We start from the raw sequence: 19244 nt of genomic DNA, 5'->3' as shown, positions 1-19244 counted from the left end.
ATCCTTTCAATATCAACAATATATTTATAAAATTCTAGCATATAACAATTGGTTTGGTTGAATTTGAATCCATCCAAATAAAGATGAAATGTTTTATATAGTTATTATAAACCAAGTTAAAGAAAGTTTTAGTTACAGAAAAACAATGATTAGAAATTAAATAGGAAATTAGAGTGTTCATATCTAGATATATGCATATTTAGTTACTATTATTTATTGATTTAGAGTTAAAGTTGCATTGTTTGGTGACACTGTACTCTTCCCTTCATGTTGTGGTTTGTCCCTATATAATAGAAAAATACAGTTTTTTTTGTTGTATACTCAGTCAAAATATAAACACTCTCAATTAGTTCTATTTTACATTTATTTATTTTACAATAATAATAAGTTTTAAATTTAGAGTACTGAGTAAATAACTCAAACTCTGTGATAGACTAATTTAATAGGTCTTGTATATTTTAATTTCTATAATACTAACTGTTAAAAATTGGACTAACAATACTAATAAATTATTGTGATCATGGAAAGCAATTTGTAGTTAAAGATATGATAAAAATCAAACCAGAAACCATTCAGACCATGAATCATTTGAAGTGTTTGTTTTAATCAAGTAAAGCTAAAAATTATTCATATAAATTTATTAATTATAGAATAAGTACTTTAACTTATACTAAGAAGGACAGTTTCTTATTAATTGATAGTATACTTTTTTTTATTAATAAAAATTAATGTCTTACTATAACATGCGAATTGATAACTGAGTGAATGGAAAAAAATCAATTCACATTTACTACACTAATTAATTTCTTTAAGAACTTAATTTTAAAATAATACATTATTAGTATACAACAGATTTTAATTAAAATTTTAAAATAAAAGATTTCATGGAACTTAATATCTCAATTAGACTAACACCTCCTAAATAACAATCATTCTTTACCAATGAAAAAAATATTATTAAAAAAAATACCATGTTTAGAACTCGTGTTTAAAAAAAATGGTAACAAAAAACATTGTTCCATATATTTCATACAGTTGGCCTAAAGAAGCTATTTTCTTTGTAAATTGGACTTAAAACATGTATTTAAAAATTATTTTATACAAAATTAAAAATGAATAAATTTAGTTAAATAAATTAAAATATTTTAATAACTTAGCCTAATTATTTTAATATATTTCCTATTAGTATTAGAAAAATAAATTGTGAAATAAATTAACAATCATAAACCAATTAATAAAGTTGCATAATAGGAATTTTAAATTTAAATACCAAATAATATTTTAAAAAAATAAAGTCAAGATGAACTAGTTCACTCTACTTTGTTGCATAGCATATTAACTCAAGTAAAATGAAACAGTTTCTCAGAAAATCAATTATTTATTTAAATCTTTTTAATACCCTTCAAACAAAAATACATCCACTTCAAAACTTTTTTTGATATTATAATAATATATACTAATATTTTTAATTTAAAAAATACAGAAAGGCAATCAATATATTAAATTTTCACATGATTATTTTTCTATCATTGGCTTTCAAAATATTATTTTTCGATCTATAGTATTCTCTTGCAACATTAAACATATATAACGAAATAAAAAAAATAAAAAAAGCAAAAACAAAATCTACAACTTGTACATAGTAATGTTTCTAGGTCTATATGATGAAGAGAAGTATTGCGCAATATTAGATAATCAAATCAAAGAATAATAAAGGTTAGTATATATAGTTCAATTACATATTGAAAATTAAATTTCATGTTTAATTTAATATTATAAAATCAGTTTATAAATAATATTCATATCTATTTATATATTATGGATTAATTTTATTCTTAGTTAACGTAAAATTTCTACTCTTGAAATTTAAATTTACTGGATCAAAATAACAATTTAGTTTAGATAATAGAAAACACCTGATTTTCATGTGCAAATGAAACAACAATAATTTCTTAATATAGGATGGTTAATAATTATATTGTATTTCTCTGTCCTTTTCCACTTAATCAAACATATACAAAGTTTAAATATCTAGCATGAATCAATGCAAAAAAAAAAATCTATTTTAAATATCTACGATAAATATTTAGAGGAAAAAAAATTACTATGACCACTTATAATAATCATATTCTACTATTTAATGACTTTCGTCATAAATAGAAGAAAAAAAAATCACTTCGTTCCCTGCATTAAAGAATAATAAATGTTGAACAAAAATTATTCTACTTTTCAAATACTTTCACTGTAGATGAAAAAAATTCTCTTATCAATTCTACCATACTTTTACTTTAACAACTTCAAAGAGGTAACCTAACACAAGTACACTTAGTCCCAGCACATCACATTTAATTTCATTCATTTTGGTCTCAAAGTCTCAATTTTGCTCATAACACAGAGAAATAGAAATCCTATTTTTCTGACATACTATTCTAAATTATTTTGGATGTTGTGTTGTTTAAGTCAAGTGTTATTTAAAAATGCTAACAATTTTGATAGGTAATAATATATATTGTTTAAATATTAAATTTTTTTATAAATAGGTATAGTCTATATATGTATTGTTTTTATTAATATATAATTTTTTTTTAATTTTTTAATCTTTTAAATATAATGGTAGATGATTGTTGTTAATGAAAGTATATATATTTCAAATTTCATAGTGATATCTAACCTCAAAGTTTATAAAAAAAATACAAATTAGTTAACCCACTAACCATTGGACATATTCTTTATTTTTCTATCTTTTTATAAATACTTTTTTATTTCAATGATAGATCAAATATTAAAGAATAATCATTTGTTATATTTTATTAAATATTATCAGTAAAATAAGTAACAGAGTATAGTGAATTATTGAAATGTATTTTATATATTAACCATAATTAAAATAAGGAAGAATTTGGATTTCATGTATTAATAAATGTGTGGAATAATCACAAAGTATTACTTATTGTATATCGTTAATTTATGTTTAAATCTTAATGAAGTTATGTTTTTATTGAAAAGATGTGTGATTCTATTGAGGTGGATAAATTAGTATTCCTTTAAAACTAAATTTGTATTATGAGTATTGATCATAGTTGTTGATAACATCTAAAAGAAGATTCACTTAAAGGAGATCATTCGGTGTTCAAATTAATAAAAATTGGATAAATTATATAACATATATTTTAGTTTGGATTAGGCTTTACAAGTCATTAGAAAATCAAACATCAATAAATATCAATGTATATTATCAATTATAGTCCTCTGACGTTGGATGTAAAAACTCTTGATCATAAGTTACTAATATGTGAAGAAGTCATATACTTATTTGCTCTCTAATAGTAATTTTCATTTGATCAAATGCTATTTGTTTTGTAATTATAAGTGACAATTAAAATACTAAAGTTCTTAATCTAAAGGGGAAGATTAAAAATAGACAACAAAAAGTTATTTATGTACCCATGATGACTAGGGATGACTTGTGTATTTGTTTGTAATAAAAAAAATTATTAGCAAAACCTCTTAAGTTTTAACTTAGAATGAGAACTGAACGTAGATAAAAAATTTGTGAATGAACCAATATAAATATGTTATGTTGTTTTGTATTGCTAGACGATATCATATAAATAATCCAACAATCTAAAAAAAAGTCTTAAAATTATATTAAATCATACTTTCAAAACTTGATTAATACTTTAATAATATGGTATATTGTTCTTGTTCTTGAAATGTGGAGATTTGTATTGATAATGAGATATTCAAATTAATAACCCATGCTTAAGAAATTCCTACACAACACTTTGTAGGATGTGTGAATGGTGTTATCTCAATTTCATGTAAATTATTGTGAATATATGAGACTTTGATCATGCTTCAAGTGTTAATCTCATAAATTTACTCAATATTCATCTTCAAAAGTTGTTGAGTCTCAATTATTGTGGTACCTTCCTGAAAGTATTGGAGTTAAATATAAATCTTTTGTGAGCTAAAAACTTTTGAGGTAATTCTTTGATAACTTTTGAAAAGACAAATAATGTGTTTGATGTTACTGTAACAATTTTATATTATGTTTAGTAATTAATTTGAATAAAAGTGCACATATTGTCTCTTTTCTACTAGTCTATCTCGTATGTTAGGTTGTATTTTGTACTATTTTACTTTCAATTATATTTAACAATATTTATTTTTGTAAACCCATCTAAATTTTAATTATATTTAACTTTTTTTAAATAAAAATTTTCATGTTAGGTATCACTATGCAACTTAAGATCAGGCTGACACATCAAGTAACAACAATCATTTACCATCACATGAAAAAAGTATTATTAAACAAAAGAAAAAAGAAAGAAAATACAAAAATACGGGGGACTAGACCAAAACCCATATGTTAACAAAAACGATACATAGGTAGACTATACCTATTCATAAAGAATTATAAGAACAGACAAGGTGGAAACCTATTATACAAAAAAAAAAATCTCTATGAAAAAATCATAAATTAGTAAACTTATCAGCACACGCATTTCCTTCACGAAAAATATGAATTTAGATATTTTATAACCATCATTGTGATGCATATGTTAATTATTTTATCTATTGTAAAAAATTCTATCCATTATAAACATATTTTTATTATTTGATTAAATTTATTAAATTTGAGTAAGTTTCATTCTTTATTTAATATTTTTTTAATTTTATAGGTTTTGATAAATTTCAATCAATAAAAAATATACGGAAAAACACATTAAAGAATAATTAACAATTTTTCATATATAAGTTATTTGTTATTTGGTGATTTAGCAATACTATTTATCTTCAAATCCAAAATTCATAAATAGCATACACATATATATATATATAATTTATAAAAAAAAAATATTTAACTTAGATGTGGTATGAAAAAAATGTTAAAAACCATATAGTAGACCTAATGACATTTATTCCAGATGAGCAGAGATTTAAATTCTAGGTTTGACTTGCGAGACAGTAGACGCCGTATCTTACGAGACACCCACATTGTAACATTACCTGCCAAACATTTGACACCAACACAGAGGATATCTATTGTATTCGACACATTGGAGCATCACGCTACTGTAACTGCTTTAACAGTCGTCACTATTTATTTACAACACGGTTAAATTCCAAATCTTGTAACCTTTCTATATATTAACCTCTTTTTCCACATAAATAATCGTATCTGCGTTGCAACTTCCTACCTCTTTCTCTTCTCGTTAGACCCATTCCTCCCTCCCTTCACATTCTTCATTCCCAGCAAACTTTTCCTTTCAAACACCAATTTTTCAACATGAAGACCCGCACCTTTACCAAAATCTCTGCATCATGGATTCCCATTTTCTCTGTCTTTTCCTTCATTCTTGGTATGCTCATCACAAGCAGGTATCTCTCTTGAACTCTCCCCTTTAATTGTTTTAAGCTGTGAAGATGTAAACTTTGGTTGGTGGGGCTTGTTTTATGAGAAGTTAAACATCATGGTCCGATCCTGGGAATTTGTTTGACTGCAGGATGTGGGACCCACCTGAATCAAACGGGATGCTTATTGCGCAGCATCAGCGGGACCAACAGCTGCAAGTGATCTCAGGGGACTGCGAGACCAAGAAGGTATGCTTCGGTTCTTCTGTTTCCTGTAAGGTTTTTCACAGCAAAGTGTTTCGTTTTGCTTTGCTTTGGTTTTTGAAATCTTTTTGTTTCTTTCCCATCAGATGCAGCCCAAGGATGCAGTGAGCGAGTTACAGAAGACCCATGAAGCCATCCAGTGAGTGCCGCCTAGATTCTGTTTCAATTTCTTCAGATTTGTTTGAAGTTAAAGTTTTTTTGTTTTCTAATTATTGATGTTTCTTTAAATTTCTTGGGAGGCATGCCAGAGCTTTAGACAAACAAGTTTCCATGCTTCAGATGGAGTTAGCAGCGGCTAGGAGTTCTCGTGAAAGTGGGATCTCTGATTCGAATACTTCAACCACCACTTCCGAGGAAGGTGCTCAAAGGAAGAAAGCATTTATAGTGATTGGCATAAACACGGCTTTCAGTAGCAGGAAGAGGCGTGATTCAGTTAGAGAGACTTGGATGCCTCAAGGTAAGAAGAAAAATATGTTTTTAGGAGTCAACTATAAAGGCACAAAAAATTCTAAAATGGAACCATATTCATAACGCCTATTTTTAAGGGGGTAGTTGCCCTAATTCATTTCTAAAATGTTGCGTTTGGTATCAGGTGAACAACTTCTTCAGTTGGAAAGGGAGAAAGGAATTGTTATCAGGTTCATGATTGGCCACAGGTAATTCCGGTTTGGTCAACTGCGTGAAATTATCAAGACAGTGTTTGGTGTGAACCAAGAGAGAATTATAATAACACCTCTAGAAAATAATGGGACATTAGTGTTATTATTTGAGTTAATGTAACAACACAAAACGATCGTTCTTGTTTGTTTACCAGAACAAGGTTGTCTCTGTTAACATTACTATCTAACTGCTAGATAAAAAACATGGGCACCTTTCAAATGTTCATTATGCGTAATCAACATTTTGAGTGCTTACCTAGTTACCTTAAAGAACTATGATTGACTACAAAGTGGCTTCTAATGTCAATTGTCCCCTCCGCAACCCCTTGTTAGTCAAAGACTCTTGCAACATATCTAGTTCAAGTTGTCCCTTCCTTTGAAGTTTGAATCATATTATTGCTTAATTTCTCTCTTAACATGAATACTCATTGAAAATATCGACTTGTTTTCTTCGATCATTTCCTATTCCGTTTCCTTTATAGCCTGTATTGTGCCTAAAGCATAAACATAATCAAATTTACCACTTAAAATGGTATTAGACTATTAGGTAGCATGTTTTTAAAATACTGGGTTACGACCATCCTAAGCTAGAGTATGGGGTTAACCATGGGTGCTTTTTGCTCCATGATTTTCATCAAGTAATTTAGTTGAATCTCCCACGAGTTTATCTTTTGTTTATATTCTGTGTGATATAGGAGGAGGATATGATGCTCACATTAATGGATACAAGAGGTTGTCAGCAGTGATGCTTTCCCCAATGCAGTTTTTAATTAGAGAATTAAAATTAAATACATTGAGATTGTATTGACTTTTATCTTATGATGTCTTCTGTGTTGATAACATGCCAATCCTTTTTTATACTAATCAAAATATTTGCTAAATTAGGAGACACATAGTGAGATGATAAGGAAATATGAAAACCAAGGAAATAGGAAAATTATTCCTAAGAAATAATTTAAGTTGCTCTAAAATATTCTAAGATAAAAGATTAATATTATGAGATATGTTTCATATATTGTAACAGTTGTACTGCCCATACATGTGAGATCGAAAAGGAAACTTATGAAACTAATATTAATTTCCATGTTGAGTCAATATGAAATATTAATATTTTTATCAATTTCACCAAATTTATTAGTATAGAGCCATAGACTAAAATCTACTTCATAATATTTTATCTATAAGAAGCACATTTTAGTATAAAAACTGAGTTTTGGAAGTTTGGTTATTATTACCTGTGCACACGTCATAGTAATTGTTCCCCTTTTACTCTTCACTCTTTGTGAAGGGATGGTTATTGTTACCTTGCCAAGAAACATTTTAATTTACATGTACATTATCCTAAGTGAAAGATGAAATATTTATATATGTGTTGCTACTTAACGTTGCTAACATGGGAGATATTGCTATTGTTGTCTCAGTGCTACTTCCAACAGTATTCTAGATCGAGCTATTGATTCCGAAGAAGCTCAGCACAAAGACTTTCTTCGCCTAGTAAGGCAGATCATTGTTAATAAAAAAGAGTGTGAGAAAACATTGGATAATCTGATTGGAGTGTGATATTTGATTTTTCATTATGTTGTAGGAACATGTTGAAGGTTATCACGAACTGTCTGCAAAAACAAAGATTTTCTTTTCTACCGCAGTTGCAAGATGGGATGCTGATTTCTATGTCAAGGTGGATGATGATGTCCATGTTAATTTAGGTACATGCTATCTCAGGATTATGGATTTCTTGTTTTTCCTGGCCATTTTATTTTCTTTACCTACTTCCTCTGCCCCATTTCTCTCACAAATGAGCCTCAATATTCTAACATGTGTTGCTGTTTAGGTGTCCTGGCAACAACCCTTGCTCGTCACCGATCAAAACCCAGGGTCTACATTGGATGTATGAAATCTGGACCTGTCCTTTCTAGAAAGTAAGTCCACTGTGCTTCTGGCTACCCTTCTTCTATGCCCCTCATTGTGGTTTTGTATTTATGTTTCACTTTTGTTTCGCATCTTAAGGGATGTCAAATACCATGAACCCGAGTTTTGGAAATTTGGAGAAGAGGGGAACAAATACTTCCGACATGCAACTGGGCAGATATATGCAATCTCTAAAGATCTGGCCACTTACATTTCCATCAACCAGTACGTGTGATTTTTTCGTACATTAATTGACTATTTTCTGATCTCTAGGCCACTTCTATGTATTTTTTTGCTAGATAATTTGTGCAGGAATAAGTCTTCGTGCAAGATGATAGTTCAGAATTTTTTACTGAAAGAAAATTATTTTGCATGATGTTGGAAAGCTGTCTTAGTTGTGATCAACCCTATTCCGTTTTAGTTGTGTTCTCTTTGAAGCTGTCTTAATTGCAGTGTCTAAGGTGACAATTTAGTTTCATATTGACTAGAAACATGACTTGAATAAAACTTATAAAAGTTTGGGGTGCTTTCATCTTATAAGATAGTTTTGTAAAGGTGAATTAAGCTTTAAATTTGTATTTTAAGATGGTATAAAAGTCTCTCTTAAATCCATTGTTGGTTCACTGCCATTTGTCGTGTTTCAAGCCGGTAGCCCTGGGCTCGAAGGGGAAGTTTTAAAAAAATATTGTGGTCACCTCTATCCAAGAGTTGCCATATAATCACAGTCTCAATGATGGTGGCTTAGTCCCAAATCAACTGAAGATATAAACCTTAATAGAGTTTATTAATTTAATTTTGTTAAATTGAATCGGACCTATTTCTAAGTCATGCTTTGATTAACACAGGAAACTTTTTCCATGACAACTTAAATTGATACTGATATGAAATTTCAGCTCAGGGATCAGTCCATGTTTATATAACCAGTAAGAATTATGATGGAATATTGTCTGCTCAAGAAATTTCATGTGGATCCTAATTATGACTGCAGGCCTATTTTGCATAAATATGCTAATGAAGATGTCTCGCTTGGTGCATGGTTCATTGGTCTTGAAGTTGAGCATATTGATGACCGCAATATGTGCTGTGGAACTCCTCCAGGTATATAACCTGAAAATATGTAACCAAAAAACCGTCTCTAGTCTCTACTGCAATAACGTTTTGGTACTTAGAACTAGTTTTGTTGACTGGCAAACACTCTCTACCCTTATATGTTCTTGCACTTAGCTAGAATTTATGGTGTTGTCTTGTTGTCACTAATATATAGCTTCTTGATATCTCTTTCTTCAAGTTGTTCTTGATAGAATCTGCTTCGGTTTAGTAAGCTGGAAGCAATCATAAAGCTCCATCATTAGTAAAATTTAAGGATAATCTGAACATGAACTCAGTTTCTTAATTCCCCCATCTCACTTTTTTTGCACTTAGCTAGGAATTTATGGTGTTGTCTTGTTGTCACTAATATATAGCTTCTTCATATCTCTTTCTTCAAGTTGTTCTTGATAGAAGCTGCTTCGGTTTAGTAAGCTGGAAGCAATCATAAGCTCCATCATTAGTAAAATTTAAGGATAATCTGAACATGAACTCAGTTTCTTAATTCCACCATCTCACTTTTTTTTTCTTTTGGAAATGATCCTAATTTATGTTTGATGTTTGTGTAGACTGTGAGTGGAAGGCACAAGCGGGTAACATATGTGTAGCCTCATTTGATTGGAGCTGCAGTGGAATCTGCAAGTCAGTGGAGAAGATTAAATATGTCCACTCAAAGTGTGGTGAAGGGGATGGAGCTGTTTGGAGTGCTTTATTTTAGAAATTTTCAGAGGAAGATGGTTTTGTTATGTGGTTTTGAGAGAGACTAATTATTTAACTGCAGCTGGAACAAAGGCATTTTTCAGTTTTGAGAATGATAATTTTCTGCAAATAGCTAGATATAACATGGAGGATCTGGTAAAGTATTGAAAGGTGGTGAAGAAGGCTGGTTCATAAATTTTTGTGGAAGCTGAAGGTTGTAAGCAATTGCTTGGATGTGGATTTGAGGATATGGATATGATGGCCTTCCAGTCTTAATTTTTAGTGTGGACCGTTGTGGGAGGTATGACAACTGTTGAAGGTGTTATATAACAAAGTCAATTCTATTTTATAATTTTAGTTTGTTCCTTTTATACAATGTTTTTGTCCATATTTGGACTAGATTGGTTGTTATGCCCTTTGTAATGAAAAACAATTTATTCATAGTTCTGCTAATGCGTTAAATTTGATCACTATTTGGATGTAATAAAAGGACAAACTATAAAATATTTTTACGTTTGATCGTAAATATTATTTCAAACATCTTCTGGGCACTCACCTTATTATGAAAAGCCATAGGAAATGGACATTGACAAAATAAAAATAGCTTCAACTGCTTCAATATATCAGCTCAAAGTTGCCTTGTGATTACAGCTGTCTCCTCCCCTACCAAACCTTGTCACTGTCAATATGAATAATTATCTTACAAAAACATTTTTATTATACTAATCAGTAAAAGTATTATCGTCAATTCATGAAAACTAAACTATAAAATTTCAACGGAAATAGTTTAATTAATAATATTATCTGTTATTATTAATTAATTTTAATTTTAGTGTACGAACTACGAAGTCTTCTGCTTAACAAGTAATCAATTAAGTAATTTTTGTTATGTATTTGGATTTCACTTAAGAAAAGTTGAGTTGAACTTAATTCAAAGTGGAAAAAAATTATTGAAACTTTTAAGTTATTTGGAATTGAAGTGAATTTTAGTTACAAATAAACAAAAGTGTTCAAGATGTTATTAGAGTGTTTAATAAAAACTCATAATTAATTTAGATGTTCTAACTAAAATCTAAATATATCCCGTGTAATAAAACGTGGTTAAGGTTATTAATTGTATGAATAATTTGGTATCTAAAGGATAAACTCTACCAGTATACATGGATATGATCCAAGCTATCATATAAAAGAAATTTAATTTTAGCTTTAAATGACATGGGATTATTATTGTAATTAATGAGTTATTCATTATATTTTTGTATATACATTTATATAATCTTAATTTAATAAAAACTTTTGGCACATGGAATACTAAGTGATTAATGCCTTAGTATAGTTTAATAAACATAAGATATTATTGAATAATTGTAGAATTATTTTTTAATCAAGTAGATATTCACCCACTCTTTGAAAATAACTTTGACTTCATGATAAATTATATATATATATATATATATATATATATATATATATAAAAGTTAACTCATATATATATATATATAAAAGTTAACTCATATATATATATATTAATAAAAAGAGATATTATAATATTTTTCTATTGATTATTGAAAATAAAAATATTATTTCAAAGTAGTCCAATTATAAAATTATTATTAGAGAGGTACCACGATCAATAAATTAATCTGATTAATTTACTACTAGTTTAATGTTAAATATGTAAAACAGATAAAAAATGGTATTACTAGTTTAATATTAAGTACGTGACTACTAGTATCTTTCTTAAACAATGAATTTTTAAAAGAGGAAACAATGGTAAAAAGTTTAGATGCAGAGTGGTAATCTTAGAATTTTAATTTCCCTCAAGTGTCTATATTAATTCTCATTGGATAGCACTAAATCTATGTTAATTTCTAAACTTATTTGTTGCAGTTATCATTTCATTTAATGATTATTATTAAAAATGAATTTATTTATATATTATAATAATTATGGAGGGGAAAACATGGAATAAAATGTCTAGATTTTGTGTGAAATGAGATGGTAATTGTGTTTGATCGCGTCCTCCGTCTTGGGCGGTGTCAACGAGGCGGCGGAGAATGGAAAACGCCGATGTATTCTTGGGCTTACAGGACTTCCTCGAGCGCATGCGGCAGCCCTCCGCCGCTGAGTTCGTTAAAGCAATCAAAAGGTTTCTCTGAGCTCTCATGCTTTTTACATTGCGATCACGATTTAGGTTTGGAATCGGAACCCTAACTAACGAAGTGAGATTTTCGCAGTTTTATCGTTTCGTTTTCGAACAATGCTCCTGATCCCGAGAGGGACAGTGCCTTGGTTCAAGCGTTCCTTGCGAAAATGGAAGCGGATTTCAGGGCTCATCCACTTTGGGCTGGTTGCTCTGAGGAGGAGCTCGAAAGTGCCGGTGAAGTCAGTTTCTGCTTAACTCTTAACATGCTTTTTCTACTTGTTGTTCGCTATAAATGGAGATACATTTCAATTTTACACTAACTAATCAACTAACTTACTTATTGTCACCTCACATTGAAGACATTTAAAGTTTTATGTTCTGCGCTGGATCTCGGGTTGATTGAATTGGGTTATTTTTATGATCACTACTACGACTCGCTCATCCTTTCGTGTCCTATTTACGTTTTTTTCCCCTCAATAATGGTGAATTCTGTAAGGCACAGATGAAGATCCAAAGTTTTATACATAAAATATAGAATTGGATTGAAGACACCAGACATAAGGCAGAAATGTTAAGGAAGACTAGCGGGTCTTCCAATAGCAGTATAGCACTTATTAATTAATGAATTGCTGTTCTGGAATTGTGTCTGATTATCTGAGATGATTATTTAGTCCTTAGAAACGTCGAATTTGCGTGAGATGTTCATGAGCACCAGAAATCTAGTGGAAATGAACCAATCTGAATCCTCATCTTATGGCCTGCCTAGAAAATTTGTTCTTTAATAATTAGAGGAAAACACTAAACGACTGACGCACCCCAGTGCCAGAGGCTCCTTGCTTCGTGAAAGTATTGGAGAGGATAATTGTACAGTTTTTTTTCTTACATATGCCAAAAAGGCCTTGTCTGGATTTGAGCTCATGACCAACGGTCACCAAGGTGCAACTTTACCGGTGTGCTAGGATTTGCAATTAGAGGAAAACAACAAAAGCATAAAATAATTCTTCCAGTGCTTCTGTCAGAAGTTTAAAAAGACAGTTTTTGAAAAAAAGGCTCTGAAAAAAAGCTTTATCGTGAAATCACTTTTAATTTTATTTTTTTGTTTTAAAGCTTGTTCATATATGCACCTTTAGAAGCTAGGCAAGAGCTTATGTATTGATTCAAATACAGACAGGCTATGGAAAATCTGCATGTCTTAGTTCGAAACGGTGTTGTTAAATAGCGTTGCAGTAGCACTATAGAGCTTTTGCATAGAGGAGTTTCATGGAACCGTGATTGCGACTCTGTCTACTGTTGCTATTGTTACAGCATTCATTTTGCATCCTCTTGTCATCTCTGGCAATTCTCCAGCCAATTGGACTTTTAACATCTTGCTTATTTTATTTATTTTTATCTGCATACAAAGTAATTTTTTATACTTAGATAATTTATATATCATATATCTCAACTGTTATGTAACTTCCGCGATATGCCCATGACTCAATCTGCTATATGATACGGTGGATTATTCACTTTCCGCTATCAAACACTTTAAAATCTGACTTGTGATATTTGCAGTGTTCTTTTTTGCAGTCTACTAATTTCAATATAGGATCTTCTAACTTGTAGAAATTTAGTTGGGAATTTGGGTAATCATCGATACAGTCAGCATAAAAGACAACACTTAAAAAATTAATGTTTACTTCTAAAAATATTATGCTAGCATACGCAAGTTAATCTCTCATTCACTATCGGTTTGCATTTTTCTCCTTAGCTTTCTTAATATTTACTCTTTTGTGTTCCTTAGCATTACAGAAATACTCACTCATTTATTCTATTATTTAATCCCTTGTGGGTGCGTATTGTCTTGCAAGCCTGGTTTTCCCTGGATATGTAACTCACTGTGATGATTCATAGCTGGGGCTTTAGGTATGTGAGGTCCAATATTGTAGAGAAAATCAGAATGAAATAAATATAGTTTAATTTCTATTCACATGAATGTCACTTAAACTTAAAGTATGCAGCAAGTGACTGAGACACAATTTTTTTCAAAAATTTGTTAGGCAATTTATAGAAGGTTGTTATTCTTTAGTTTCAATATTAGGTAAATAAAACTTGGACTGCCGCCGCACCTAACATTAACAAAGGGTTTTGATGATGCACAACGTGTGTATTCTAGTTACACAAGTATTTTTGGATAAGAAGCATGCAAGTTCAATTCCACTTGATCTGCCATTTCTTTTATGAAAGTCGTATTATGAAAGTTCATTCTTTTTGGTTTAATATTCCCTGGTATAAACAGGTGAAATAAGTGTCAATAATTAATGTTTTTTTTTCTTCTGGAAAACAACACGAATTCATTCAAGTAGAGAATCCAGTGTTAGCTCCTGCACCTACGTACTTTGTTTTTCATAGAAAACTGTTCTATATTCTTTTAGTATATAGTCTTCTATATTGACTGGTTGCTTTACCTCTGGACTTTGATCATTTACAGGGGCTTGAGAAGTATGTCATGACAAAGTTATTTGCTCGTGTATTTGCTTCAGTTCCAGATGATGTAAAACTTGATGACCAACTTTCTGAGAAGATGGCTTTGGTTCAACAATTTGTTCGACCTGAAAATTTGGATATCAAGCCACCATTTCAGAATGAATCATCGTGGTTGGTGAGTCCCATTCAAAAGTAATCTGACCTAGCTCACAGTATACAATTATCTATTACTTAAAAAGGGACACTGTATTTTATGTTTAATGAACTCTTCTATCATCTACTATTGTTGCTACAACATCAATCTCAAATTCTACCCAATTCTTCTCATATCTCTTGTATTGTGGTTTGGTTTTTAATGCAATTGTAACATTTTTGGTATTTGCTCTATCATAATTTAATTGAACTTGTTGAAATTAAATAATTAATTTCTACGTTTGAACCCCCCACAACAACTACCTGTTTCTTGTTACTAGGGACATAAGCACCACGGACAATGTGTCTATGTTCATATCATAGGGATCCTTATTCTTGTAATTTAGTTTTAGCATGTTATAACAGCTGGCGTGTTCTTTCTCCAATTTTACTTATTTATTACTACTATTGCTTTTTTATCATTATTTCCCTAAGCCTTTAGATTGATTAGTTTTTGGGTATGTCTCACTTTTGATTTTAGATTCATTGGTTCTTGATTGTCCAATTTTTTCTTCAAAATAAGTTTTACGGCTGATGTATCCTTGGGCCTTTACTAGTTGGTAGTCAGTCAGTATGTAAACATTGTATCAAATCTCAGATAGTGATGTGTAGCGGTCAACTCTGATAATGCTATCGCAGGAAGTAGGTTTTATATAGTGTGCGCTACAGACCAATTAGAAACTTGTATTACTTTTGTTGATATTTGTATGTTTTGTATTACTTTTTGTTAAATCTGGAGCTGTAAGAGTATCGAAAATGAAGACTTGGATTTCGATGATGATTAATGATTAAGAATTCCAATTAAAGAAACTTGTATGGCTTTTGTTGATATTTGTATGCTTTGTATTACTTTTTTGTTAAAATTTTTACTATTTTTGAGTAGTTATATGTATACATCATAAAAGTTATAAAAAAAGTTTCAGAATAACGGCTATCCCACTATGGTTATTTGGGCCAGCTGCTATCCAGGATTTAGAACTCTGACTGGAAGCAGGGTGACCATGATTTTGAAGGTTATAATACTAACTAAATAGCATATACTACACCACTCTGGAAAGGTATACAAAATTAAAGAGTTTCATAATAAATTAAGTCACAGTTTATGCAGCAATCACAATCAATCTAGGAGCAATAAGAACGAAGGAAGGACTAACAAAGTTTAAAATAGAAAGCTGATGGTGAAATTGACAGAAAAAGAATATAACAAATGTGAACTGGGAAGTCTAGAGGAACAACAAGGAACATAATACATGAAAGAAAAAGTGTGAAGGAACAGAGTTCAAAACAGGAAACTTTTTGTGGAATATTTTTGCCTAGGGGAAATATGGGTTTTTGAACGCTATATCATGGTAGTGCATCTATATAGCACACAAAAAACTGCTATATTGCCATTATTGCGACCAGAATTGTGGCAATTGAGAACTGTTCGCTATTGGAATACTATATCCGCTCTGCCATAGTGCCACCGTTGACTCCTATAGTTGTAAATACAGAATTTATTAGTTGCCAGCAGCAGTTGTCAAAGAATCTTCCTACGCTGTGTACTTGTGTTTTTACAATGATTTGGCTGCTAAAATTTACTATTTTGACATGTTCATGGCTTTCTTCATATACTTCTGTTTTCTATAAATGTTATTATATGCTATCATTCTTATGGTGGCAGCTCGCACAGAAAGAATTACAGAAGATCAACATGTACAAAGCACCCAGGGACAAACTTGTGTGTATTCTGAATTGTTGCAGGGTTATTAGCAACTTGCTGCTTAATGCTTCGCTTGCTTCCAAAGAGAATCCTCCGGGAGCTGATGAATTTCTTCCTGTGCTTATTTATGTAACCCTAAAGGTAATCTTAATGTTTCTTAACAAATTGATACGTGCATAATTGTCAAGTAGAAATAATTTTGCTTGATAGAATGCTATTATTACTTGCACTTTCCATAAAATTATGAGTATGACATGTGAATGTGTGCCTCTATAATTTAGTATTTTCTTTGGTCTATTATGCACATTCTTGCTTATTTCCTAATAAATATTTGACGTGGTTGTTGAAATGTCATTTTGCATGCACTGGTCCGGTCCTCATGGCCCGGCCATATTGCCTGAATGTTCCATTAATTCTCGCTTTAAAGAACTCATTGAGCTGCTCATGGTGCCCAGCTATATGACCTTTTATTCTGAAATGTTTACTGTCAAAATTATTTTATTTTAGTTTTTGCTTAAAACTGAATTGATGAAGCTAGACAATTAGACTTTTGTGAGACTTAAGAGCAACTACACGACTTTTGTGAGCTATACGACCTTTTCTTCTGAAATGTTTCCTAAAAAGGATGAAATTTATATTTTTACGCACGGCATACCAGAAATTAGAAAAAATAATGTTAACTATAAGAGCAACTATATATTCTCATAAACTGTATTGTTAAGTGCCACTCTAATGTAATATTCTTGATTTTTACGTTTGACAATATCTTCTAAATGATACTATGCAGGCAAACCCTCCACAACTGCACTCAAATCTACTGTACATACAAAGGTTTAGGCATCAGTCTCGATTGGTTGCAGAAGCAGCATATTATTTTACCAACATGCTCTCTGCTGAGTCCTTCATCTCAAACATTGATGCAAAAGCCATTTCAATGGATGAAGCTGAGTTTGAGAGTAGCATGGAATTTGCTCGTGCTATGCTTTCAGGCATTTCAGTTGATACGCAAGATCCCGGTTCACCATATCAAAATAATGGACAGCATCCAATAGCAGAACCCACTAGGCACAAAAATAAAGCTTTGAATGATAATAGGGACCCTGCACTACAAACTCCGTCCTCTGTGGCAAGATCAGAAAGCAAGAAAGTTGCTTTTGCAGATGAATTACTGATCACAAAAGTTCCATCCCTCTCGGATTTGGAGAATAAAGGGGCAAGTATGATTTTGAAGGAGGACAAGTTGAATGATGTTTTCGGGGAGTTTCCATATTTGTTTGCTAGTGTAGGAGATCTAACAGTAAGTGATGTTGAAGACCTGCTAAATAATTACAAACAACTTGTTTTCAAGTATGTCTCTCTTTCTAAAGGGTTAGGCGTCTCTCCAACATCCCAGCCGCCAGCCGCCCAAAATAATTCTGAAGACCGTGTTGAAACAACAATAGATTCTTCAGACGGTGTTCATCTAGATGAGAATAATAAATCAGAAGAAGCTATTGATACAACAGAGGATAGTTCAGATAAAGTTTCTCCTATCGAGGAGAAAATAATTGAGTCTGGTCTGCCACAGGATGAGCCAGCTGCTCCTGAGGAGGGTGATGCCCCGCTAAAGTAATCAGAACTAGCTTCAACCGTTTTCTCCCCCACCACATACCCCATATTTTCACCTTTGTGTGTAAATTTATATGATATCCTTTGCGTGGTATCTGCTCTCTTTCCTTGTGTTAGGGATGGCCATACCATGACCAACATATGCCCTCTGTAACATTGTTCTAAAGTAGATTTTAGAACTGCAACGAATAGAAATTTTACGTTTCGTTGTGATGCAAAAAGAATGCGAAGATGTGAATCTGGTTTTGTTCAATTAACCCCCCTATAAAATGAAAATTGATTTATTCAAAAGAAAACTAAGGCCTAACATTCGTACATAATGCCAGTTGCATCAGCAAGTACGGAGAGCTGAAGTTGCGGGGGACACTCATCATGAATCAGGAGCTGATGATTAGAGGTTGGTTACGTATACTTCCCTCATTATTCCAAATTTGTTGTAATGTTGGATGTGAAAAAAGCTCTTCATAAATGGTGGTATGTATTGGTATATATTTCGTTTCCTTGAGTGTTTAAATTCAAAATACATGAAGAGCAGGAAGCATGGAGATTGGGCATCATGGGCAGAAAATCCAGATCAGCTTCCGTATAAGGACGTTCTTGCACCGACTAGATCTAACCCAATCATCTCCAATCTATATAGATATCACATGGAAAAAAGGAAAAAAAAAATAAAATAATGTATATGAGGAAAAGGACATACATAATGCATGTGCAGTTCTGGTTTCTTTTCCATGTTTTTAACTGAAGGGTGCTTGATTAGAAATTAGGAGGAGATACGTGAAATCATGCCCACCGTATCAACTTAATAGATTATGCTTCATTTGACGACGCTGGATAGCACCTATGCTTTGTCCCTTCCTCTTATATTCTTATAATAACTTTATTCCCTTAATAATGCACCAATTACATAACCTAGCCCCCTTTTACACTACATGTCTCCTTATTAACTATTAGTTCTGGTCAATCCTATTTCTACGGACGAGTTTCACTGTTCTATAATCTGTCTAGAAAACTCACAACATAACCTTCTGCACCCATTCTTATTCTAATTAGAATTTGAAAATTACAGTTCTTTCAAATATCGAATTGAATCAAACAGAATCATTTTATGAAATAGTTGGATTCGAAATAAATCTAATGGTTTTGTTCCAATTAA

General features: G+C 31.2%; 2 protein-coding genes across 3 annotated transcripts; both read left to right on the top strand.

Annotated features, from left to right (window-relative positions):
• Positions 1-4933: 4933 nt before the first annotated feature.
• Positions 4934-10421, top strand: LOC137822954 (beta-1,3-galactosyltransferase 7). 2 transcript variants are annotated; one of them, XM_068627989.1, is made up of 11 exons: positions 4934-5385; positions 5511-5607; positions 5709-5761; positions 5862-6079; positions 6215-6278; positions 7703-7775; positions 7867-7987; positions 8113-8200; positions 8289-8414; positions 9178-9287; positions 9845-10421. In XM_068627989.1, exons 1-11 carry the CDS (start codon positions 5294-5296, stop codon positions 9991-9993), a joined length of 1191 nt encoding a protein of 396 aa, XP_068484090.1. In that variant the 5' UTR covers positions 4934-5293; the 3' UTR covers positions 9994-10421. The 2 variants fall into 2 exon arrangements, with proteins under 2 accessions (XP_068484090.1, XP_068484091.1); XM_068627990.1 differs by having other exon boundaries at positions 5016-5385; positions 5871-6079.
• Positions 10422-11933: 1512 nt separating this feature from the next.
• On the top strand, positions 11934-18341 carry LOC137822953 (vacuolar protein sorting-associated protein 9A-like). The gene is made up of 5 exons (XM_068627988.1): positions 11934-12123; positions 12212-12359; positions 14591-14761; positions 16442-16621; positions 17268-18341. The coding sequence occupies exons 1-5, from the start codon at positions 12032-12034 to the stop codon at positions 18090-18092; spliced, it is 1416 nt and encodes a 471-aa protein (XP_068484089.1). The 5' UTR covers positions 11934-12031; the 3' UTR covers positions 18093-18341.
• The last annotated feature ends 903 nt before the right edge of the window (positions 18342-19244 follow it).

The sequence above is a fragment of the Phaseolus vulgaris genome, chromosome 9 (assembly GCF_000499845.2).
Source record: "Phaseolus vulgaris cultivar G19833 chromosome 9, P. vulgaris v2.0, whole genome shotgun sequence".
In the NCBI taxonomy this organism is placed as follows: Eukaryota; Viridiplantae; Streptophyta; class Magnoliopsida; order Fabales; family Fabaceae; genus Phaseolus; species Phaseolus vulgaris.
Note: the sequence above shows the minus strand (reverse complement) of the source record. Positions and strands in the feature narration are given on the sequence as shown.